Here is a 22,153-nt window from a genome sequence, read left to right on the forward strand (position 1 = left end):
TGGCGCAGTGTGCACTAGATGATAGAATAAAACAATGGAGGACTATAAGAATAATACTTAGTGTGTCCTCTTTGCATAAACACCTAACTACAACATAGATTGTACCAATTTCTCACTCTATATAATAGACATATATGTGTGGTATGATCATTTTCAGATAGCACAATGTGTATTGAAAAATAGAATATAACAATGGAAGATTATTAAATAACACTCAGTGCGCCCTCTATGCCTGAGTGTCCAAACTACTTCTCAAATTCGAACAATTTCTCTCTGTATACTGTATAGTAGTTCAAGTGGTGGTAGTGTGGGTATTATAGAAAAGATGGCGCAGTCTATATTAAAAATAGAATGTATTATTGGATGAGGACTATTTGAATAATAATAAGTTCTCCCTCTGTAACAGAGTGTCCAAACTATATCATTAATTGTACTAAAGATGATATCAATATATAGACGTCACTGTTCCATGTTGGATTAACAATGGCGACCATTGGATATTCTACTTACTTTTTTTTACAAGTGTTCAATAAATGTCCATATACATATATAAATCAAAGAAAGGGTAATTAAAACGAACATGATACAGTAAATTTTTATTGACAACGAATTCAAGGTTGAAATTTCTATATAAATATCATACGAACAAATATAATAACAGTTCTTGGCACCACTATGTCCATTTACGTAACAACAAATTCAATTAAACGGGAGTAGTTCTTCTCAAAGTATCCGTTTGATAATTTTGACTTTTTAAGCTCGATACACTAGGCGCCCGGATATTCATCGAACGCTCGAGATCGAATCGCGCGAATTCGTGTTCGTGCATCGTCGGCGAATATTCATCGGTAGCGTAATCGATATCCGCCGTAGTACTAACGGTAATAGTGGTGGCATCTCGCGGAAAACCGCTCAAATTATTTATATGGTCCGTACTTAAATGACGCGGGAAATTGTACGATATAGTCGAGGGAGCGAACATATCCGGAAAGTACGAAACGTCTTTAAGAGAATTAGACTGCGATCTCCTAGGGTGAAGACTACAAGGGATAGTATTCGAATAGGGTAATTCACGTTGTATATACGGGGAGTACACTATAGCACTGTTAGAATTTACGTACGCTTCGGGATGTAATTTACAAGGATGCAACATATGACGTATAATTCTTCTCTCATTATAGTTGTCTATTATTGGTTCTTCTATCAGTCTCTTTTTTTTCCATTCGTATTGGCTGCGATTGATGAACAACAACACTGCCATTACCCCGGTGATTTTAGTACAAACTACCCCCGTAACGTATATAATGAAGGAATAGCCGTAACGGTAATCGAAAGACGCTGGTTGGAGTTGAGATTGTGGACGTAATTTACTGCCTACTTCGGTTTTGAATACTGCTATGTACATTATTAAACCACAAAGCATAGCTAGACCTACAATATTCAAATATAAAAATTCTACCATATTGCGATATTCGAATTCAATTTGAAGAAATCAAATGAATTTTCATTCCAACAATTTTTTTTTTTGGTGGAATGTCATAGATTTTATAACTTAAATTCAGTGATCTGTTACAAGATATCTACGATGTTTAATAACTTTGACATAGATGTCGCTGACATTTATAAGGGATTGTAAATGGCTACTAATTTATAGTTTCGGTACATCATTGATAGATGTCTATGTTATTGAAATGAAAATGGCGACTTCTACATTTTAGTATACATCTTCGCCTATAGATGGCATGGATAGTACTTCCCATAAATGAAAATTTGAAAAATTTATTAAAAAATCGGATATTTACACAATATTGAATTAAAATCTTCACAAAAATTGATTATGAAAAGTTAGTGTTTTATTTTTTTTATTTTATTCGTAAAATTGAAGTACGGTTTTGCTAGAAAAATAATGGCTACTAATATTTTTTATCTCAACATTGTTTGGGTCGGCAATTAAAGTAGAGATGTCGTGATAAAAATTAATTTATTTTTCAAAACCTTGTTAAAATGATTTTAGAAATGAAATTTTCATCTTCAATTCAACCATTAATTAAGAAATACCGTTAGAAAAAAATTATTTCGTAAAATAAAGTATCTAAAATTGTTGGAAAGAAGTTACCTGTTTGTATGAAGATGACACCAGCTATTAACGAAAATCTTGAACGGTTACATAAAAATTGTCCCAACAAACAAAAAACGTAACCGACCAAAACGAATACGCTGCCCAGAAGTATGAACAAGATGGATTTCGTAACGGTGTCTGAAACGAAAATTCATCATGGAAATTCGCTAAAAAAATATGTTATTGGCAACATCGTAACAATATATGATATCTATAACATAGAGAGAGACAAAAAAAGATTTACATTGAGTATCTGAGAGAGAAAGAAAATTCAACTTGAATATATAAGTAATACGGGGTGGATACCAGAAGTAAAAAATCGTTATGTTTTTTATTATATATTTAAGGAATGTTTTCGAATCTAAATAACGTTTAAGGTCAGAATTGAGGTTGCCATTCGTATTTTTTGACAGAATAGTACTTACAAGGTATTGCTAAAGATGAATCGTTGGGATCTGGACTGTAAACTTCCTCGGAAAAATATTCAATCATGCTACATTGATATAAAGTTTCGCCAGCTGTAACAAATAAAAAACTTTAATTATTAAATAAATTTTGTATGAGTCTGATTACTCGTAATAGCAAAATTATCGATTGTTTCGACTTATAAAGACATTTCTAGTATATGGTGAACCAAATTTCATTTATCTGCTTAAAGAAAAAGACCAAAACAACACGCGAAAAATTCCTCGAGAGATATTTCAAAAACAATATAACAAACTTCCCCAGAATCGAACCACTTTTTTATTTATTTGTATAAGGGCAAACTGCCAAGATAGATAAATTCAATCATGACGCACCCCGTTGTAAAATTACTTTTTAAAATTGTTTATTATACAGGATGAACGTTAAATTAACTAATTTTCTGATCTGTACGTATAAATAAAGGTGTTAAATGAAATGGGGGAATTCGTTTCGGGACTGGAAAAGGTTGAGTATCCCGAAAGTCCTTTACTTTTATCCTAGAGGAAATAAATGATTCCTTTCCTGATATCGAAATCGAACGGAAATCGTTCCGAATTTACGACTTGTACTTCCGGTTAACTACATCCACAACCTTTTGAAATATAAAGTTTTGTTAATATAGTGGAATTTAACGAAAATTTTATTTTATCAAATCGTATTTTTCATTTTTACGAAGGTGGTAAACAACAAAACTATTATACACTATCCTCACCAACTTTGGACAGCCAAACACCAAATTGTAGGACATAGAAAGACAGAAAGGTGGAGAAAGTAGGAGAAAAAGGAAGAACTAGCAAAATGAGGTAATAAACAGCAAAGAATTTGTAAAAATAGTGAAAGGTATCAAAATCGGTGGCTAGATAGACGATACTGAACAAACTATTTACACAACCACTACATAGTTACACTAACTGACGCGAGTTCCGATAACCAAGACTGAAAAGATAACAGAGAAAGTAAACGTTTACCTTCAGTCTCTGAAGATGATAAATGGGTTATTGAAACGCCCGTCAGGCAGTAAAGTTGTGAGTTTCGGTGTAAACAGTGTATTCAGTATGCTAGATAGACACGTATGATCAAATTTAAGGTGGCGAAAGGCAGGGTTCATTATACACAACAATCTCCAACTTAATTTGGAGCCCTGCCCGAAGAAAGCGAAAACAAAAACGCGACTGGACATATTCCAACGTCTTGCGTGCCTCAGTATCACAGGATCGATGCGTACGGCCCTAACTAGGGCTCTTGAGGTCTTACTAGACCTTCCACCCCTGGATCTTGCGATACAAATCGAAGCCATGAGAACAGCCTACAGGCTGAACATCCACAAAGAACTGCGGGCTGGATCAATTGGCCATGCAAAAATCTGGAAGCAAGTCACAAGTTAATGAACCCAAAAATTTCGATTAGGCCAGGTATTCAAGCATTTCTGACAGTAAAAATGAAATTGCAATGTTTTAAATCGTTAAAAGATTTTTTCTTATACTATTTTCATCAGAAGGGTAGTTTTTAAAGATTTTAGAGGGTTGGTGCTTCAAAACATATAAATTTTTTATTATACAATATGTTAAGATATTTATGCTGCATAAACGAAAAACATTTGAATTGAAAAAAAGTAGGAAATACTATATTTTTCGATAAGGGGTGGTTTTCATCTCTTGCACCCCTCGCAACCATGTAGATCTTGATATGGAGGGTAAGATGAGCTGAGATGAGCAGTGGATTGGTGATTCCAAGGTCGCTATATTGAATAATGGAGCCACCTGGTGCACAGACGGTTCTAGGAGGAATGGCTTGGCCGGCGCAGGTTCCTGCGGGGGAAACCCCAAAATTACCGAATCTTTTTCGCTTGGGGAACACGCTACCGTCTTCCAAGCGGAGGTACTCTCTGTGATGGAATGAGAACGTGCAATACACAATCGACGCCACAGGAACACAGTAATTTCGATCTGTACAGACAGCAGAGCTGCCATACAAGCTATAATAGCTAGAAAGGTAAGCTCTAGGCTACAGTGTAAGAGGGTTCTTCAAAATCTAGTGAGTTATGGCTGCAAGATCCAGCTCTTTTGGGTGCCCGGTCACTCGGGCAACAAAGGCAACGACGAGGAGGACTCTCTCGCCAGATTGGGATCGGCGAAACCACCCAGAACCCATTCTTGGTGTGGCCAAAAGCGCTATAATCACGTCTTTCAACAGTCTTCTCGCAAGACTGGCTCCACCAAACAACTGTTCCATCTAAATAGGCGCGAAATTAGACTAGTGAACTTCTAACCGGATATTGCCATATAAGTCGTCACCTTCTCACCGCGGACATCACGGATGATCCGGATCCACACAACCTGCCTAACGACATCAAAGGGTTCAAGCCAAAGCGTCTGATCGGCTTCTCAAAAGACATCGGCTTCTGGTAACGTCAATTGGGGCACGACGGGCCTATCTAAAGGCCTGTGTGCTCAACGGCCGACCACACCTATGAACTATGAACTCAACTCCAACTTATTTCAAGAAACTAAAGCACACAGAGAAATGTGGAGAAGGTGGATAAGAAAGAAGAGAAAGATCAAGGGACGAAATAGACCAGTAGGGTCAGCTTAATAGCAAAAACACACATATAAAACGTTCCAGGTTTACAATAAGAACGGCCTCATTAATAATTATTGAACCTAGTAGAGCTACATTATCATTAAGATATTACCAGACAAAGAAATTATGATAATGATAGTTTTTTATAATTTCATCAATTTTTGCGCAATCATATTTCCTTTTTACCGAAATTGACCAATTTGCTACACAACTACGATGTCGTTCAAAACCACCGAACGTATCCAAATAAATTCGTACGAAAAAGAATTCCGAAACGTCTTGATATTGTGGAGATTCGTCGGAATGAATCCTCTGAAGGGTTACGTGAAACCCTTGATAGCTTTCAACGCTTTACTCACTTTTTATCTTACCGTACTTATCCTACTGGAATTATTTTTAAACGGTGAATTGGTTACTGTGGAATCGGTGGGAGTTTTCTGTCAGGTTAGTATTAAAAACTTCTTTATACGCGGTGTTTCAAGAAAAAGGTTTTCTTGAATACGGATGGCGTTTCGAAAATATTTTTGAAACACCCTGTGTACGCTGATGATACGATTGAATATTTATTGTAGATTTGGGTTAAATTTTTCGTACTTATAAGTAAAAGAGATGAAATAATTCAGTTGTTTGAAGACGTAGAAGGATTTTGGAAAAACGATCCGATCGGAAGCGAAAATTCGAAATTGTTGAAGGATTTACGTCGTAAGGAGAAAATTTTTTTGATATACATTTCGTGTAGTACTTGTTTGTTTATTATCAAACCGCTTCTGGTGAAAGGCACTAGTATTTATTATTATTATCGAATGGAGCAACTTCCTTTCATTATATCGTATTTCTTAGAATTTTACGTCACTATTGTAACTATGTCTATGGTGATTGGTGTTAATTTATTCATAAGCATCACTATAGTGATCGGAGCCGGACAGTTCAGTAATTTGAACGCTAAAATGAAACAATTAGATCTTGAATCTAAAGAATACGAATATTGTGTTAAAGAAATAAGAGAGAATATTGAATATCATGATCATTTAATTACGTAAGTGTATATATAATATTTTCGGCGCCCAAATGGATTTTTATTGACAGAAATCTAAAAATTTTGTCGCAATATTTAAATTTATTCAACGGTTGGAATTTCGGGTATATTTGGAATGATTTTTAAGTAAAAATTAAGATTTTCAGGCCAAAATTGAGATAAAATTTTGAATAAAAAAAATAGCAGTATTGAATTTTGTTATTTTTAGGCGAAAACTAATAAATTTTGTATCAAGATTCAATTAAAAGGAAGAATAAGATTCTATTGGAATTTTTTAGGCACAAAATGAAGTACATAAAGTGAAAAATTGTAAATTTTTCTAAGTCACAACTTTTATGTGCTGCAAATAAAATAATTTTTTCAAGATATTAATGTGGGTAGGATTAATTTTAACTTTATAGGCATAAAATGGCATACAAAAAAAAAATCCTCAATTTTTTAAGGGCAAAAATAATAAATTTCAAGTGGCATGTCTATTTTAAGTAGCTTAAAATTATAAATTATGTATTTTTTAGGCACAAATTATAAGTTTTGCGTACCATTTTCTGGCAAACACAACGAGTAGTGTATTTTTAGGCACAAACAGAAATCGAATGGCTTATAGCTTTTTAGAAATAAAACATTATACGGAAAGAAGAAAATTTTGTATTTTTTAGGCACAAATTATATATTTTACGTACCATTTTCTGGCAAACACAATGAGTAGTGTATTTTTAGGCACAAACAGAAATCGAATGGCTTATAGTTTTTTAGAAATAAAACATTATACGGAAAGAAGAAAATTTTGTATTTTTTAGGCACAAATTATATATTTTACGTACCATTTTCTGGCAAATACAACGAGTAGTGTATTTTTAGGCACAAACAGAAATCGAATGGCTTATAGCTTTTTAGAAATAAAACATTATACGGAAAAAGGAAAAATTTGTATTTTCTAGGCACAAATTATAAATTTTACGTACCATTTTCTGGCAAATACAACGAGTAGTGTATTTTTAGGCACAAACAGAAATCGAATGGCTTATAGCTTTTTAGAAATAAAACATTATACGGAAAAAGGAAAAATTTGTATTTTCTAGGCACAAATTATAAATTTTACGTACCATTTTCTGGCAAATACAACGAGTAGTGTATTTTTAGGCACAAACAGAAATGGAATGGCTTATAGCTTTTTAGAAATAAAACATTATACGGAAAAAGGAAAAATTTGTATTTTCTAGGCACAAATTATAAATTTTACGTACCATTTTCTGGCAAACACAATGAGTAGTGTATTTTTAGTCACCATTGGAAATGGAATTGCTTGTAGCTTGGATTAATTATAATGTAATTTTTAGGTATATTTAACATGTAATTATCCTAGTTTTTAGGCACAAAATAACATACAAAAAATTAAAAAACCTTGATGTTTTTTTTAGGCAATTGGAATAATAAACATTTTAGTGATATATATTTTCGGGAAATTCGATAATCATTCTAGATTTTCGAAAAACTTTCGTACTTTTATCTCATGATGCTACAACCAAATATTGAAACACATCTTAATCCTCAAATGTCTTTGTTAAATCTACTTTGGGCACCAAAAATTTAATTAAAGTTCAGATTCAAAAACAAAATGCAATTTCGTCGAAATCTTACTATTATTTCTTTTAGGTACGTTCGACACCTGGACGGGATTTTCTCTTACCTTTTCGCAATGCTTATATCTATAATCACAGCATTACTTTGTATGAACATGTATGTTTTATCGCAACCGTAAGTATTCACAATTTTCATAATACTTCATCAAAACTATAACATATTCGATTATCAATTTCAGAAATAATACGATAGTAGACATAATCAGATGTTGTACGATGGTTATGGCATTCACTTCGGAATTTTTATTGCTGTACGGCGCACCTGCCCAAAAATTGATAGACGAGGTACGTAAAATAAATAAAAATATCAGAAAATTAGAATCTTTTACTACACCCTGTATATCTTCAATAGGAAAACGTATTTGTATTATATTTAGTTTAAAAAAAGTAGATAAGAAACGAAAGCGTTTATATTTTTTTTTTTAGACATTAGTTTATGTATAGACTCGACACAATCAATTTTTAAGGCACAAAAATTTATTTTACTGTAGTTTTCAAGCAAACATAACAAATTATACCTCTTAATAAATTTCTTCAAGTTGTTAGTGTTTTTTAGGCACAAGTTACACAAATTTGTAGTTACTCTTTCAGGCAAACGAAGAATATGGTAGAGGTAGTCTTGTAGTTCATTTTTTAGGCATACAAATATACTTTTTAGTCTCAAAAATTTACGTTACTGTAGTTTTTATACAAACATGATGTTTGTGAATCCCCAGGATGCTTTTTGTATTTAGTTATAAGTTATATCAAATTTTCAGTCTCCATGTTATTGTTTTTTCAGGCAAAATGGAAAATAGGATTCATTTTAAGGCACAAGACATAATTTTTTGATGTAATGCTACTAATAATTTTATAAGACAAAAAGTAGGCGACATTATGCGCCTTATATTACGTTTTTTAGGCTCGAGCATTAAATTTTTTAAGCACAAAGTTTTATTCTACCTTTTTTATACATAAATGACAACCTATACGTTTTTAAGCTCGAAGTGAACACCTCAAGAATTAGTGGTTCCTTAGACACAAGAAATAACCTATTTTTAGTTTTTTTATTACTGTTTTTTTCAGGCAAAAACAGGAATATGTATTATTTTTAAGAATTATCTGATGTAATACTACTAATAATATTATAAAACAAAAATTGGGCGAAGTTGCGCGTCTCGTGTTTCATTTTTTAGGCACGAACACATTAGGCATGAACACAAAATTTTTTAAGCACAAAGTTTTATTCTACTGTACCTTTTATACATACATAAATGACAAACTATACGTTTTTAAGCTCGATGTGAATGCCTCAAGTATTAGTGTTTTTTTAATACTGTTTTTTCAGGCAAAAAAGAGAATAAAGTTTTTTATTGAAACAAGACATAGTTAGAGTATATTTTTCTAGACATGAATAGTTTCTCAAACAAGTTCAAGCGGATTTAAATGCAAAATAGGCTAAAAAACAAATTTTTCTCTCTCTATTTGCGTTTTTCAAAGTATAAATTATTCTGACATCGATTTTAGGCACGGGTAGCAAATTTTTTAGGCACAAAACTTATTTTACTATCCTTACCCATAATTAAATACCAAGAAATAATATCTTATATCTTGTATGTATCAAGAAAATGATATTACTGGTACAAAACAATCATTAAACTTTTTTTGACTTATTTCCAGGCACAAGAAGTAGCAAATTCTGCGTTTTATCATTGCCAGTGGTACTTACCAAACATCGTACCAATTCGTAAATCGTTAAGTTTCATGATATTCAGAAGCCAAAACATGGTATGTCTTTCTGCCATGGGTTTTTTGGATATTAACCGACAAACTATAGTATCAGTAAGTGACATTATACAGTAGCAATAAAAAAATACCATATTTAATTGTTATATATTTCTTTTAGATGATAAAAACTGCTTATTCGTTCTTTACGTTTCTTCAAACAATTGAAACACCATAGAAAATACAAGCCCGCTTGTATTTTAGTTCAGATTACATGCAAAAATAAAAATTTTTAATCAAAATACTTATTTTCTATATTAATCCATACCAAAATGAATGGTGTGATAATGTGACGTCCTGTATACAATTCGTACCGCTACTAATGTATTAATATCAACTAATTAGAAACTATTTTAATAAAGTTTAGAATTTCAGTTATTACCAGATAATTAATGAAACATGGCAACCATGGAAACTAGTCATCTAACAGATGTGAAATGATTCATAGACAAATATTTGCGTAACGAGGTGAAAATAATTTTCTAACCTAATTTTTAACGTCTTAACAAGTACGTTCTAAACAAAAGAAATTAGTATATTTACTATCCAATAGATGACGTTCAGTATTAATTTGTTAATATATGTATAAAAATATTAAATATAGTCCAGTCAAAAACGGTAAAAATTATCCTTAACTTTTGTGCTGAAAACGGATTTTTACAGTTTATTTCGAAGATTTTTTACAAGTTTTTATAAATTTTCTTCGAAAAAGTGACCGTTTTCTCGTTATTGAAATCTTGAAATGTTTCAAATTCGCAAAATTAAATTTTTCTTTTATGAGATATAGCTTGGTAAATATTGCAGCTATAAAAATTTGTAAAAAACTAAACTAAACATTAATTTATAATTCAACTAATTCCTTAACCATTTTTTTCGAAAAGTGCATAGTTTTTCGATACGAGGGTTTCTAATTAAGTTTTGACATAGCGCAATACTGATGCGAATCTGTCAAATCTGACATTTCCATAATAAAGTTTGACAATTTAAATGGTCAACGTACTCAGTGCTAGTTGAGTTGTTTACAGATTTATCATGGTCAAAAATTTTCGTGCGATGACTTTCGGCTGATATTGCAAGATCGTAATTTGACATTTGGCTGTCGAAAAGATTGGATACCTCATAATTTGACAATCGGTAAAAAGAAGCTGATGTCGATGGCGCAAAGAGATGATGAAAATATTCAATCCCAGTGTTTTAAAAGACGTCTAAAGATTAGAGCAACGTAGAACTGAATGGTACACCAGAAAAAATCAGGGACTCCAATCGCAAAAGAAGAATCATTTTCCATTATAACAATACGAGTTGTTACACATCAGTTCAAAGGAAAACGTTTTTGAACAGTCAAAACATCGAATTGATAGATCAACCGCCGTATAGTCCTTATTTGGCACTCAGTGATTTCTTATTCCCGCAGATCAAAAACAAATTGCGAGGTTAACGTTTTTCTACGTATGAAGAAGCGGTTTTCAGCACGTTAACTAAAAAAATTGTGCGTAGAAAATTTTTTTCTTTAAATCGAATTATTAATTCATCTTTGAACTTATTTATTAATATCCAACCCCCGAGAGGACGTGGCATTCACCCCCCAATTAAAAGCACACATCGACTCAACATAACTTTTGAATTTTGAGAAATTTACTGCATCCATGTCGAATTTCATAACGTACAGTGTTGTTCGAAAAGTTTATTAATTTATTTAATTAAAATAAAAAATAAAAAGTTTCACTCAGAAATTTATATAAATTTATACATAATAATGATACATACACATCATTTTCCTTCAATTTTATTTGTTTTATTGCTTCTTATTTTACCAGAAAAATTATTCAAAAATCCACTTTTATTACATTTCGTATTTTTTTCTTTATTTTTATTGTACTTTTTCCTTTCAGGTTTCTCTGGTATTTCTTCTATTACTTCCACTTCGTTTTCTATATTTCTAGTTTCTTTATTATCGATCCTCGTATTTTTTAGAGCATCTTTTAATAATTTGATTATATATTCTTGATGTTTAGCTGATTTTTCCATTTCAGCTATAACCAATTTATTAGCTTTCAATTCGCATTTGGCGACGGTTAATTCGCAATTAATCAACAGAAATCTGATGTCGTCACTCAAATTCGACGTTCTTTTATCAATGGTCTTTCTAGAGTTTATAAAATCTGTCGAAACGTCGGTTAATTCGACACCCATTGGTATCTTACCTTTTAATATTATGTGTATTAACTCTGATTTATCTAATTTGTTTAATTCTGTCGCTATTTCTGTTATAGACATCGCGAAAATTTGACAAACTGTTCATTTATTAAACTTTTAGTTACATTTTATCAAGTATAACGTTATCAGAATTAAAAAAAAATAATAATTAAAGGATGTTGATAGTAATATCAATATCGAAATATATAGAATGTCGAAATATTAATAATAATGTCTTATTTATAATAGTTATGAAGAAAACTAAATATTCGGGGTCGTTAAGAGGCGGGTTTGAAATAGGGACGGTATGCTCTACAATATACAGGAAACAAAATCCAGGGGGCTTTGTTGAGGACAATAAGCTTGCTGGGATCTTTGTTCATGAGCCACCTGGACCGCGATTTGCCTGGGGGTTTCTTAAACGACTTATACCAAGTGGAATGTATGAATTTATGTCATACAAAGTGGTAGAAAAAAAAAATTACATCTTTTATTCAAATAGGAAGTGATGATGATTTTTTAAAAAAAAACTAGTTCACTTTGTGTAAGCTTTTATATGTTTTTGAGAAAAATAACTATAGTTTCACACTTCCAAATTATCAGTTTTTTGATACGACGTCATGAAAATTATAAATGACATGTTCGTATAAAAAATTTTATATCTCCAAAGCTACCCGAGATATCGATTTATTTTTGACGTGAATCGATAGAGAAAACATGTGTCTACGTGACTGTACACGAGAGATTCTTCCAGTGTCATATTTCTGATAAATATACAGGGTTAAAATTGTAGAAAATTTTTTCCTTTAAAAAATAACACTTTATAGATTTATACTATCTAAAGTTGTCGAATGGCAATGTTGTAATGCAATAAAATCGGAAGAGAAACATTGACACTATCATAGAATAAATTCGTAATCGTACAAAGCGAGACACAAAACAAAAAGTTGGAAATTACGAAACGAAATTTCAGATTTCAAAGTAAGTTTTAAATGAAACGTTGTTTTTTGAAGATTCTCATTAAATAGTACCTCGTATAAGAGAAAACAAGTCACAAATCAAAATTATAGAACTATAAATTAATCGATCACACAAAACTTGAACAAAGCTTGTAGTTAATGCTTAAAAATTTCAATAGAGACAACCTGTAGCATTTATAAATTGCGAAAATGAATTTACCATGAATCAGCAGTCAACTGTCTATGAACAACTGTCAACCGTCATTTGTCAACATTCAAAACATTTATAAGACTACCTTCATGAAGTTTCTAGTATATAAACAAAACGTCTTAAATGATCTTTGAACTTTTTTATTAATTTCCAGTTCCCGAGAGGACGTGGCATTCACCCTCCAATTAAAAATACACATTTATTTCATTAAAAAAATCAACTATCAAATGTCTATAGTCAACTGTCAACGGTCATTTGTCAACAGTCAAAACATTTATAAAACTATCTTCGTGAAATTTCTTGTATATAAACAGAGTGTCTTAAATAAATATAGAAGATAAACAATTATTCAGTCCATTAATCTAAATTTATTGTTTTGTTGTTTTCTTTGATGGGCCAGATACTTCTGGAAACATCCTCGTAGGTAGGTGGCACTACTAATATTAAATCCATACGATTTTCAGTATTCCCTAACCTTTAAAAGACACGTAAAAATTTGACGGCTGTCAAACTATCAAAACAATGACTTAATTACTGTCTGTGTATTGCTGTGTATCTACCCTATTCTCCATACTTAGCTTTCAGCGATTTTTTTCTGTAATCGCCGTGATCCACATTTTAGATATCATACAGATTGTCCTACGGGTTTATAGTTTTAAATTTTATAAAAAATTGTTTACGTTTCATACGAATCAGATAGAGCAGCTGTTCAAATTTCTCAAAAAGGTTCCACATTATATAATTCGTGGACATTCAAGCATAAATTTAACGTTACCTGGTATACAATTATTTACGCAGTTTTGGTATTCGCAAACATCAAAAAAAAATCTTTTCATTGGAAGCACAAAGTAAACTCTTAGAAAATATTTGAACGGGCATTTATATTCTTCGACACAATAAATTCACAGTAAAAATAAATCTTTCTTAGTATTTGAGAGGTAAGAAAAATGTAGAAATAAAAAAAAAATATTGTTCTTATTATTTTATACGAAAACTCTTTTTATAAAATAAATTTACAGTAATAATTGAAAGTATGTTTAATAGTTTATTGCAGATAAATTAGAATCAAAAAAATATGTGTTTAAATCACTTTATAACATCAAATATAAATTCACTTGAACGAATTCTAACAAATCATCCTGTATATAAATGTAATACAAGCAAAAGGGGAACGCGCGGCAAAAACTTTTTTAATAAATACTTTGGTCTTATTTTTGACAACCCGAAAGTTTGCGAATGTTTTACAATTTCCAAAAGGAAAAAAACAAACGAGACGATTTACCATCTCAGAAACAAAACTTTTTTTATATTTTAAGTGATTACAGGCGTTTTGTAAATTATCGTCGAAATGCAAAAGTATATTACTACAAAGAGAGCTAAACAAAAAAAGTTGTAGAAACTTTAAAAAGCAACACCACCCGGTCGGTAATGAAGACAGTGACAAACTGGTTCGCGAAGACGTCACAAAACATTATAAATAGAAAAAGTTTTGTGATAAAAATGTTCCGTATACATATTTTTCAGAATTACTCAAAATGTATTTTTTTTAATTTTTGTTTTTTGAACAAAACATCCTGTAGAAACATTTAAATTAGGTGCGAAACGAGATAGTGGCTTTATACGTTTTATTCGACGAAAAACATGAGTTAAACGGCTTGTATTATATTCCCAACACGTAATTCATTATGTTATTCTGAAAAAGAAACAATTTGGGCAAAAGCGACCCTATCGGTAAACAGCTGACGATAGAAAAAAGAAACTTGGAAAATATGTTCCAATTTTTATTAGATAATAGATATAATAATAATCGTAAATTGATATTTTATATGTGTAAAAACAGTGTATGATCATTTTCTTTTAGAAAGAACTATAATATATGTTGAGATATTTATAGCATTCAAAATGAGCATGATTTTTTAAATTTGTTGTTATTTATTAGTTTTAGTATAAAAATTACGTTAATATAGTATACTTACCAACAAACAACACTAAATAAACTTCATTAAAATGATATAACTTAATTCAAACCACTACAATTTCAATGTTAATAACCTTGATTTCGAACTAATTTACACTGAACCTTTAATATTATATTTTAACTAATATTTTTTTCAACTTCATTATAGTTGAGATAAACTTTTTATTAAATTAAAAAAATGGGATTGATTTCAATAGTTAACCTATCACGTCTTGTCTAATTAGTGTAGACAGATGTCTTTTGTTTTTATTTTCCCGCCCAATAGAATAATCTCGAATGCGGCGTTGTCACGTTGTTATAATAATAATTACTAAAAGACACGTTCAATATAAGATGTATTTGACGTAATATAATACGTAGAATAAAATAAAAAAAAAGGGAATGAAAATTTCTTTTCAACGGAACCAGTGGTTATAATTTTATTTCCCGTCCAAATCTTTTGAACTCGATATTTATTATTGAGGTCACATTTAAGATTAGGGTGCCATGAAAGACAGCGGCGGGTAAAAAAGGAATCAAATCTATAAAATCAATCGAAAAAGATAACGAAATAATTGTCTCCGCTACTGTATCAACGAAATTTTTTTTATTATTGGATCAAGAAATTTTTTATGACCCGTTTTTATCTTTTATGCTTTAGAAAATAAACGAGGAATAAGAATTAGTTTGCACGTGTTTGAATTCTCTTTGTGATATCCAGGTGTAGAATTGCCTCATTCAAAAAACGAAATTCGTGGTGTGAAAATGAGTTTTTTTCTTCGAAGGGATGTCCTTGCTCGTAGGACAAAGAAACGGAGAGAGGTTGTAAGCATACAGGTAATCGTCGAAAAGATATGTAAATCTGTTACAAATTGCGAGTCTTTCTCGCGCCATTTTTCAAGTAAATATTCAATATGTTCATGTTTTACGTATGTATTGTAAAAAAACGTAGCTTATATCTATCATTTGTTATAAGTTTGACCCCCGGAATAAAATTAGTACATATTTAATACAAATTCTATATACGCATTCACTCTTTTATGATAGGATAGTTACAATATTTATAATAATATTGAAGTTTAAACTATAATAATAGTTATTACAAATATTTTAACAAGAAAATTTAGTTTTAAATATTAATTCCTCAAATTATCTGGAATAGAATTAAACTTGGCAACATTCAATAAATAAAAAGTATATCATAGCGATACTTTTAACCCTACTTTATTTGATATACATTAACAACGTAACAAGTGGCTCTATCTATGTTTACTTTCGATAATAAAAATATTTACTATGGTTACAAGTTGATTTCTGTTAAAGATGATAAAATTACGTTGATATTTCTGAAAAAACTAATGAATTAATAATTTATTGGTAGATTTTTATTGATTTTTTTGTAAATCAATATTTTATTCGTCAGTTTTCAAGTAATGGAATGTAAACAAGTGTATTTCGAATATTGTACCAACTTTATAGAAATAAATTTACTAGAAATATGTTGTATTGATTGAAATTGTACAAACGGAATAAAAAGTTATAAATCCAGAAAGAATTTTTCTTTATTACCTAAATAATTATAAGATTTATAATATTGAATAATTTTTGTTGATGGGTTAAATGAAATTTCGTAGTCTTACGGCAACTGATCGATGGGGTTACACTTTATAGGGTACCTACCTCTCTCTGCCAGTACACACATGTTAGTATAGTCACACCTGGCACGCCAGCTGCTCTCCATCCGAGTCCCGGCAGCCGGCACACGGTTCTAACAAAAGAAAACCAACCTTTTACCCGACCACCTTTTCTTATGTGCGATCGTATTGGCGCTTCGAAAAACAGTTGATCAAAAAGAACGAGCAGCTGCCTCGTGAAGACGATGTTCGATTATTTATCTTTTATTTTTCTATAGGTACCTAAGGTATGGGGCTCTTTTTGGTAACATTCTGCTTTTATATCTCGATTTAAATAAGTCTAAAATTCAATAAATTAATACGGTTTTGTATTTAATTCGATTTTAAATTGGCCATCTTGTTTTCGTTCGAGGTATATGATCTGGCGTTCCGAAATAAAAAAGAAGAATCACACGTAGTTATACGTTTATTATAGTCGGTTCATCTAATTTTGTATTTATTCAAATATATCATGATGATATATTTAATAGATAATAGGTATTTTTAAGGGTACTAAGTATTTAAATGTAATATTAACTAGTATATCGTAATGAATTATTTATTTTATAGTATTTTGAGGAAATTTTGTAATAATTTGTTTATTATTATGCATTTTTTAGCGTGTTAACTATTCAAATGAATTTAAAAAAAATGTCATATACTCATTCGTATTTTTTTTTATAATTTGTTATAGTCCGTTCATCTATTTTCGTATTTATTCAAATATATCATGATGATATATTTATTTTATGTTATAAATCGGACGTTATGACTTAATTTAATTGATAATAGGTATTTTTAAGAGTACTAAGTATTTAAATGTAATATTAACTAGTATATCGTAATGAATTATTTATTTTATAGTATTTTGAGGAAATTTTGTAATAATTTGTTTATTATTATGCATTTTTTAGCGTGTTAACTATTCAAATGAATTTAAAAAAAATGTCATATACTCATTCGTATTTTTTTTTATAATTTGTTATAGTCCGTTCATCTATTTTCGTATTTATTCAAATATATCATGATGATATATTTATTTTATGTTATAAATCGGACGTTATGACTTAATTTAATTGATAATAGGTATTTTTAAGAGTACTAAGTATTTAAATGTAATAAAAACTAGTATATCGTAATGAATTATTTATTTTATAGTATTTTGAGGAAATTTTGTAATAATTTATTTATTTTTATGCATTTTTTAGCGTGTTAACTATTCAAATGAATTTAAAAAAATGTCATATACTCATTCGTATTTTTTTTTATAGTTTGTTATAGTCCGTTCATCTATTTTCGTATTTATTCAAATATATCATGATGATATATTTATTTTATGTTATAAATCGGACGTTATGACTTAATTTAATTGATAATAGGTATTTTTAAGGGTACTAAGTATTTAAATGTAATAAAAACTAGTATATCGTAATGAATTATTTATTTTATAATATTTTGAGGAAATTTTGTAATAATTTGTTAATTATTATGAATTTTATAGGGTAATAACTATTTAAATGAATTTACAAAAATTTTATATACTTATTTGTGTTTTTATTATAGTTTATTATAGTCAGTTCATCTATTTTCGTATTTATTCTATAATTTTGTAATAAAATATATTTTGTATGATATTTTTTATGCATTTCACTTTCTATAGTTTCGAAAATAAGCAAGATACAGAAAAATGAGGAAATATTATTGATTTTATATTTAAATCTTTGTTTTCTCGACTGATTCCTAATATATTTCTAAATTAATGTTAGTGTCTAAATACTATCTTAATTTTTATGCTTTCAAATTTCCAATAATTCATTTTGTATCGTTTTCTAACGAGTTTTTTTCATTTTTTTTTTCATTTTAGAGACCACTGGGCAATTCTACCAAAAAACGAAGTTCATTTTCCATCTAAAATGTATAGATAACATCAAAATATAATTAAAAAAACATAGAAATTAAATTATACGACTTTGCCTTCCATCTGTCTCATTCAACACGTGTTTCCTGTATGTTATAAAGTACTTTTGCGGCAGGTGCAACAGTCTTTTTTATCTACTTCTTCTTTTTTTTGGTTTGAACAACGCGTGGATCACCACTTTATAATTTATGTGATTAAAGTTTGTTTGGATGATGGCCTGCCAGATGGCGTTGATTTTAACTGCTGCTTCGACAATCTTGTGAAAAAATCAAGCTGGCGGAATCATTAAATATCAGTTTACGATGATCATGATCATGACATTATTTTGAGGTTGATAAATAAATAAAATATATTATTTACAAACTCAAATTAGAATATGTAGTACGAAGTGCCTGGATAAGCTTTCAACACTTCTGGAGACGGAAATAATCACATAGGGTGTATTCTACCATTTATTTTGTATACGTAATAAAAGTTTTGTAAGTCTCTACGCCTATGTACGTACATATCTTTGCTATTTTTCACATTTATCACTTACCTGAGAATATAGAAAAGATTTACGAGGTCGATACCTCTCGACGCTACGATTCAATCGAAATGTACAATTTAGATTTTAAGCAAACAATACAAATAAGTCTTCGGATACCTCTACTTCCAAAGATTATTACCAGGACCGTATTATTGGAATATTTTGAAACATAAGTTTGTTTCAAATGATAACCTAACCTAACTTTTATTACGTTTCCGAAGATTCTACGTGTGTATTTTGAATACATTATAGAGAAAATTAGTGGACTGCAATTGGGGAGCTACGAGGGAAAATTATTAAGTAATGACGTATTGTACTGATGAATTTCAGGTTTTATAGTATGAAATTTATTTTAAAACTCGTAGTGTCGTAGTAGACAAGAGATAAACATGGTTTAAATAACCTGTTTTGAAATTAAAATTCGTTAAAATCCAAGTTTTGTAGTAGAAGTGGATTAAGAAGTAGTCAAAATTCATGCTTTCTAGTTAAACAGAGTCCAACTTTGATTAAAGTACGTGTTTTGGAATGAAACTTGGTCAAAACTTATGTTTCGTTGTAGAAAAGATTCAAACTTCAATTAAAGCACGTGTTTTCACCATTTATTATTTTAAAACTCATGTTTCATTGTAGGAAAGAGTTAATCATTGGTTAAATCACGTGTTTTTGAAATGAAAATTGGTAAAAACCTATATTTCGTAATAAAGAAGAGACAAGCATTGGTTAAAGTACGTGTTTTTAAATGAAAATTGGTAAAAACACATATTTCGTTATAAAAAGGAGTCTTACATTGGTTAAGGCACGTGTTTTAAAATAATAATTGGTTAAAACTCATGTTTCATCGTAGGAAAGAGTTAAACATTGGTTAAATCACGTGTTTTTGAAATGAAAATTGGTAAAAACCTATATTTCGTAATAAAGAAGAGACAAGCATTGGTTAAAGTACGTGTTTTGGAATGAAACTTGGTCAAAACTTATGTTTCGTTGTAGAAAAGATTCAAACTTCAATTAAAGCACGTGTTTTCACCATTTATTATTTTAAAACTCATGTTTCATTGTAGGAAAGAGTTAATCATTGGTTAAATCACGTGTTTTTGAAATGAAAATTGGTAAAAACCTATATTTCGTAATAAAGAAGAGACAAGCATTGGTTAAAGTACGTGTTTTTAAATGAAAATTGGTAAAAACACATATTTCGTTATAAAAAGGAGTCTTACATTGGTTAAGGCACGTGTTTTAAAATAATAATTGGTTAAAACTCATGTTTCATCGTAGGAAAGAGTTAAACATTGGTTAAATCACGTGTTTTTGAAATGAAAATTGGTAAAAACCTATATTTCGTAATAAAGAAGAGACAAGCATTGGTTAAAGTACGTGTTTTTAAATGAAAATTGGTAAAAACACATATTTCGTTATAAAAAGGAGTCTTACATTGGTTAAGGCACGTGTTTTAAAATAATAATTGGTTAAAACTCATGTTTCATTGTAGGAAAGAGTTAAACATTGGTTAAATCACGTGTTTTTGAAATGAAAATTGGTAAAAACCTATATTTCGTAATAAAGAAGAGACAAGCATTGGTTAAAGTACGTGTTTTTAAATGAAAATTGGTAAAAACACATATTTCGTTATAAAAAGGAGTCTTACATTGGTTAAGGCACGTGTTTTAAAATAATAATTGGTTAAAACTCATGTTTCATCGTAGGAAAGAGTTAAACATTGGTTAAATCACGTGTTTTTGAAATGAAAATTGGTAAAAACCTATATTTCGTAATAAAGAAGAGACAAGCATTGGTTAAAGTACGTGTTTTTAAATGAAAATTGGTAAAAACACATATTTCGTTATAAAAAGGAGTCTTACATTGGTTAAGGCACGTGTTTTAAAATAATAATTGGTTAAAACTCATGTTTCATCGTAGGAAAGAGTTAAACATTGGTTAAATCACGTGTTTTTGAAATGAAAATTGGTAAAAACCTATATTTCGTAATAAAGAAGAGACAAGCATTGGTTAAAGTACGTATTTTAAATGAAAATTGGTAAAAACACATATTTCGTTATAAAAAGGAGTCTTACATTGGTTAAGGCACGTGTTTTAAAATAATAATTGGTTAAAACTCATGTTTCATCGTAGGAAAGAGTTAAACATTGGTTAAATCACGTGTTTTTGAAATGAAAATTGGTAAAAACCTATATTTCATAATAAAGAAGAGACAAGCATTGGTTAAAGTACGTGTTTTTAAATGAAAATTGGTAAAAACACATATTTCGTTATAAAAAGGAGTCTTACATTGGTTAAGGCACGTGTTTTAAAATAATAATAGTTCAAAAATCATGTTTTGTTGTAGGAAAGAGTTAATCATTGGTTAAATCACGTGTTTTTGAAATGAAAATTGGTAAAAACCTATATTTCGTAATAAAGAAGAGACAAGCATTGGTTAAAGTACGTGTTTTTAAATGAAAATTGGTAAAAACACATATTTCGTTATAAAAAGGAGTCTTACATTGGTTAAGGCACGTGTTTTAAAATAATAATTGGTTAAAACTCATGTTTCATCGTAGGAAAGAGTTAAACATTGGTTAAATCACGTGTTTTTGAAATGAAAATTGGTAAAAACCTATATTTCGTAATAAAGAAGAGACAAGCATTGGTTAAAGTACGTGTTTTTAAATGAAAATTGGTAAAAACACATATTTCGTTATAAAAAGGAGTCTTACATTGGTTAAGGCACATGTTTTAAAATAATAAGAGGTTAAAACTCATGTTTCATTGTAGGAAAGAGTCAAACATTGGTTAAAGCTCGTGTTTTGAAATGAAAATTGATAAAAACTAATGTTTCGTTGTAAAAAGAAGTCAAACCTAGATTAGATGCACATGTTTTAAAATAATAATTGTTCAAAACTCATGTTTCATTCTAGGAAAGAGTTAAACATTGGTTACAGCTCGTGTTTTGAAATGAAAATTGGTAAAAACTCATGTTTCGTTGTAAAAAGAAGTCAAACCTAGATTAAAGCACATGTTTTAAAATAATAATTGTTCAAAACTCATGTTTCATTCTAGGAAAGAGTTAAACATTGGTTACAGCTCGTGTTTTGAAATGAAAATTAGTAAA

At 29.8% G+C, this 22,153-nt stretch overlaps 1 protein-coding gene across 2 annotated transcripts in view; it reads right to left on the reverse strand.

The window, feature by feature from the left end:
• Positions 1–583: 583 nt before the first annotated feature.
• Positions 584–22,153, reverse strand: part of LOC130447604 (voltage-dependent calcium channel gamma-5 subunit) — a 98,955-nt gene continuing 77,385 nt past the window's right edge. For both annotated transcript variants that reach the window (XM_056784550.1, XM_056784633.1), the window contains exons 3-5: positions 2,545–2,637; positions 2,117–2,257; positions 584–1,431 (exon numbers count right to left, since the gene is read on the reverse strand). In XM_056784550.1, coding sequence (XP_056640528.1) covers positions 704–1,431; positions 2,117–2,257; positions 2,545–2,637 — 962 coding nt within the window. In that variant the 3' untranslated portion in view covers positions 584–703. The remainder of the gene's footprint in view (positions 1,432–2,116; positions 2,258–2,544; positions 2,638–22,153) is intronic.

The sequence above is a fragment of the Diorhabda sublineata genome, chromosome 1, assembly GCF_026230105.1.
Source record: "Diorhabda sublineata isolate icDioSubl1.1 chromosome 1, icDioSubl1.1, whole genome shotgun sequence".
Classification (NCBI taxonomy): domain Eukaryota; kingdom Metazoa; phylum Arthropoda; class Insecta; order Coleoptera; family Chrysomelidae; genus Diorhabda; species Diorhabda sublineata.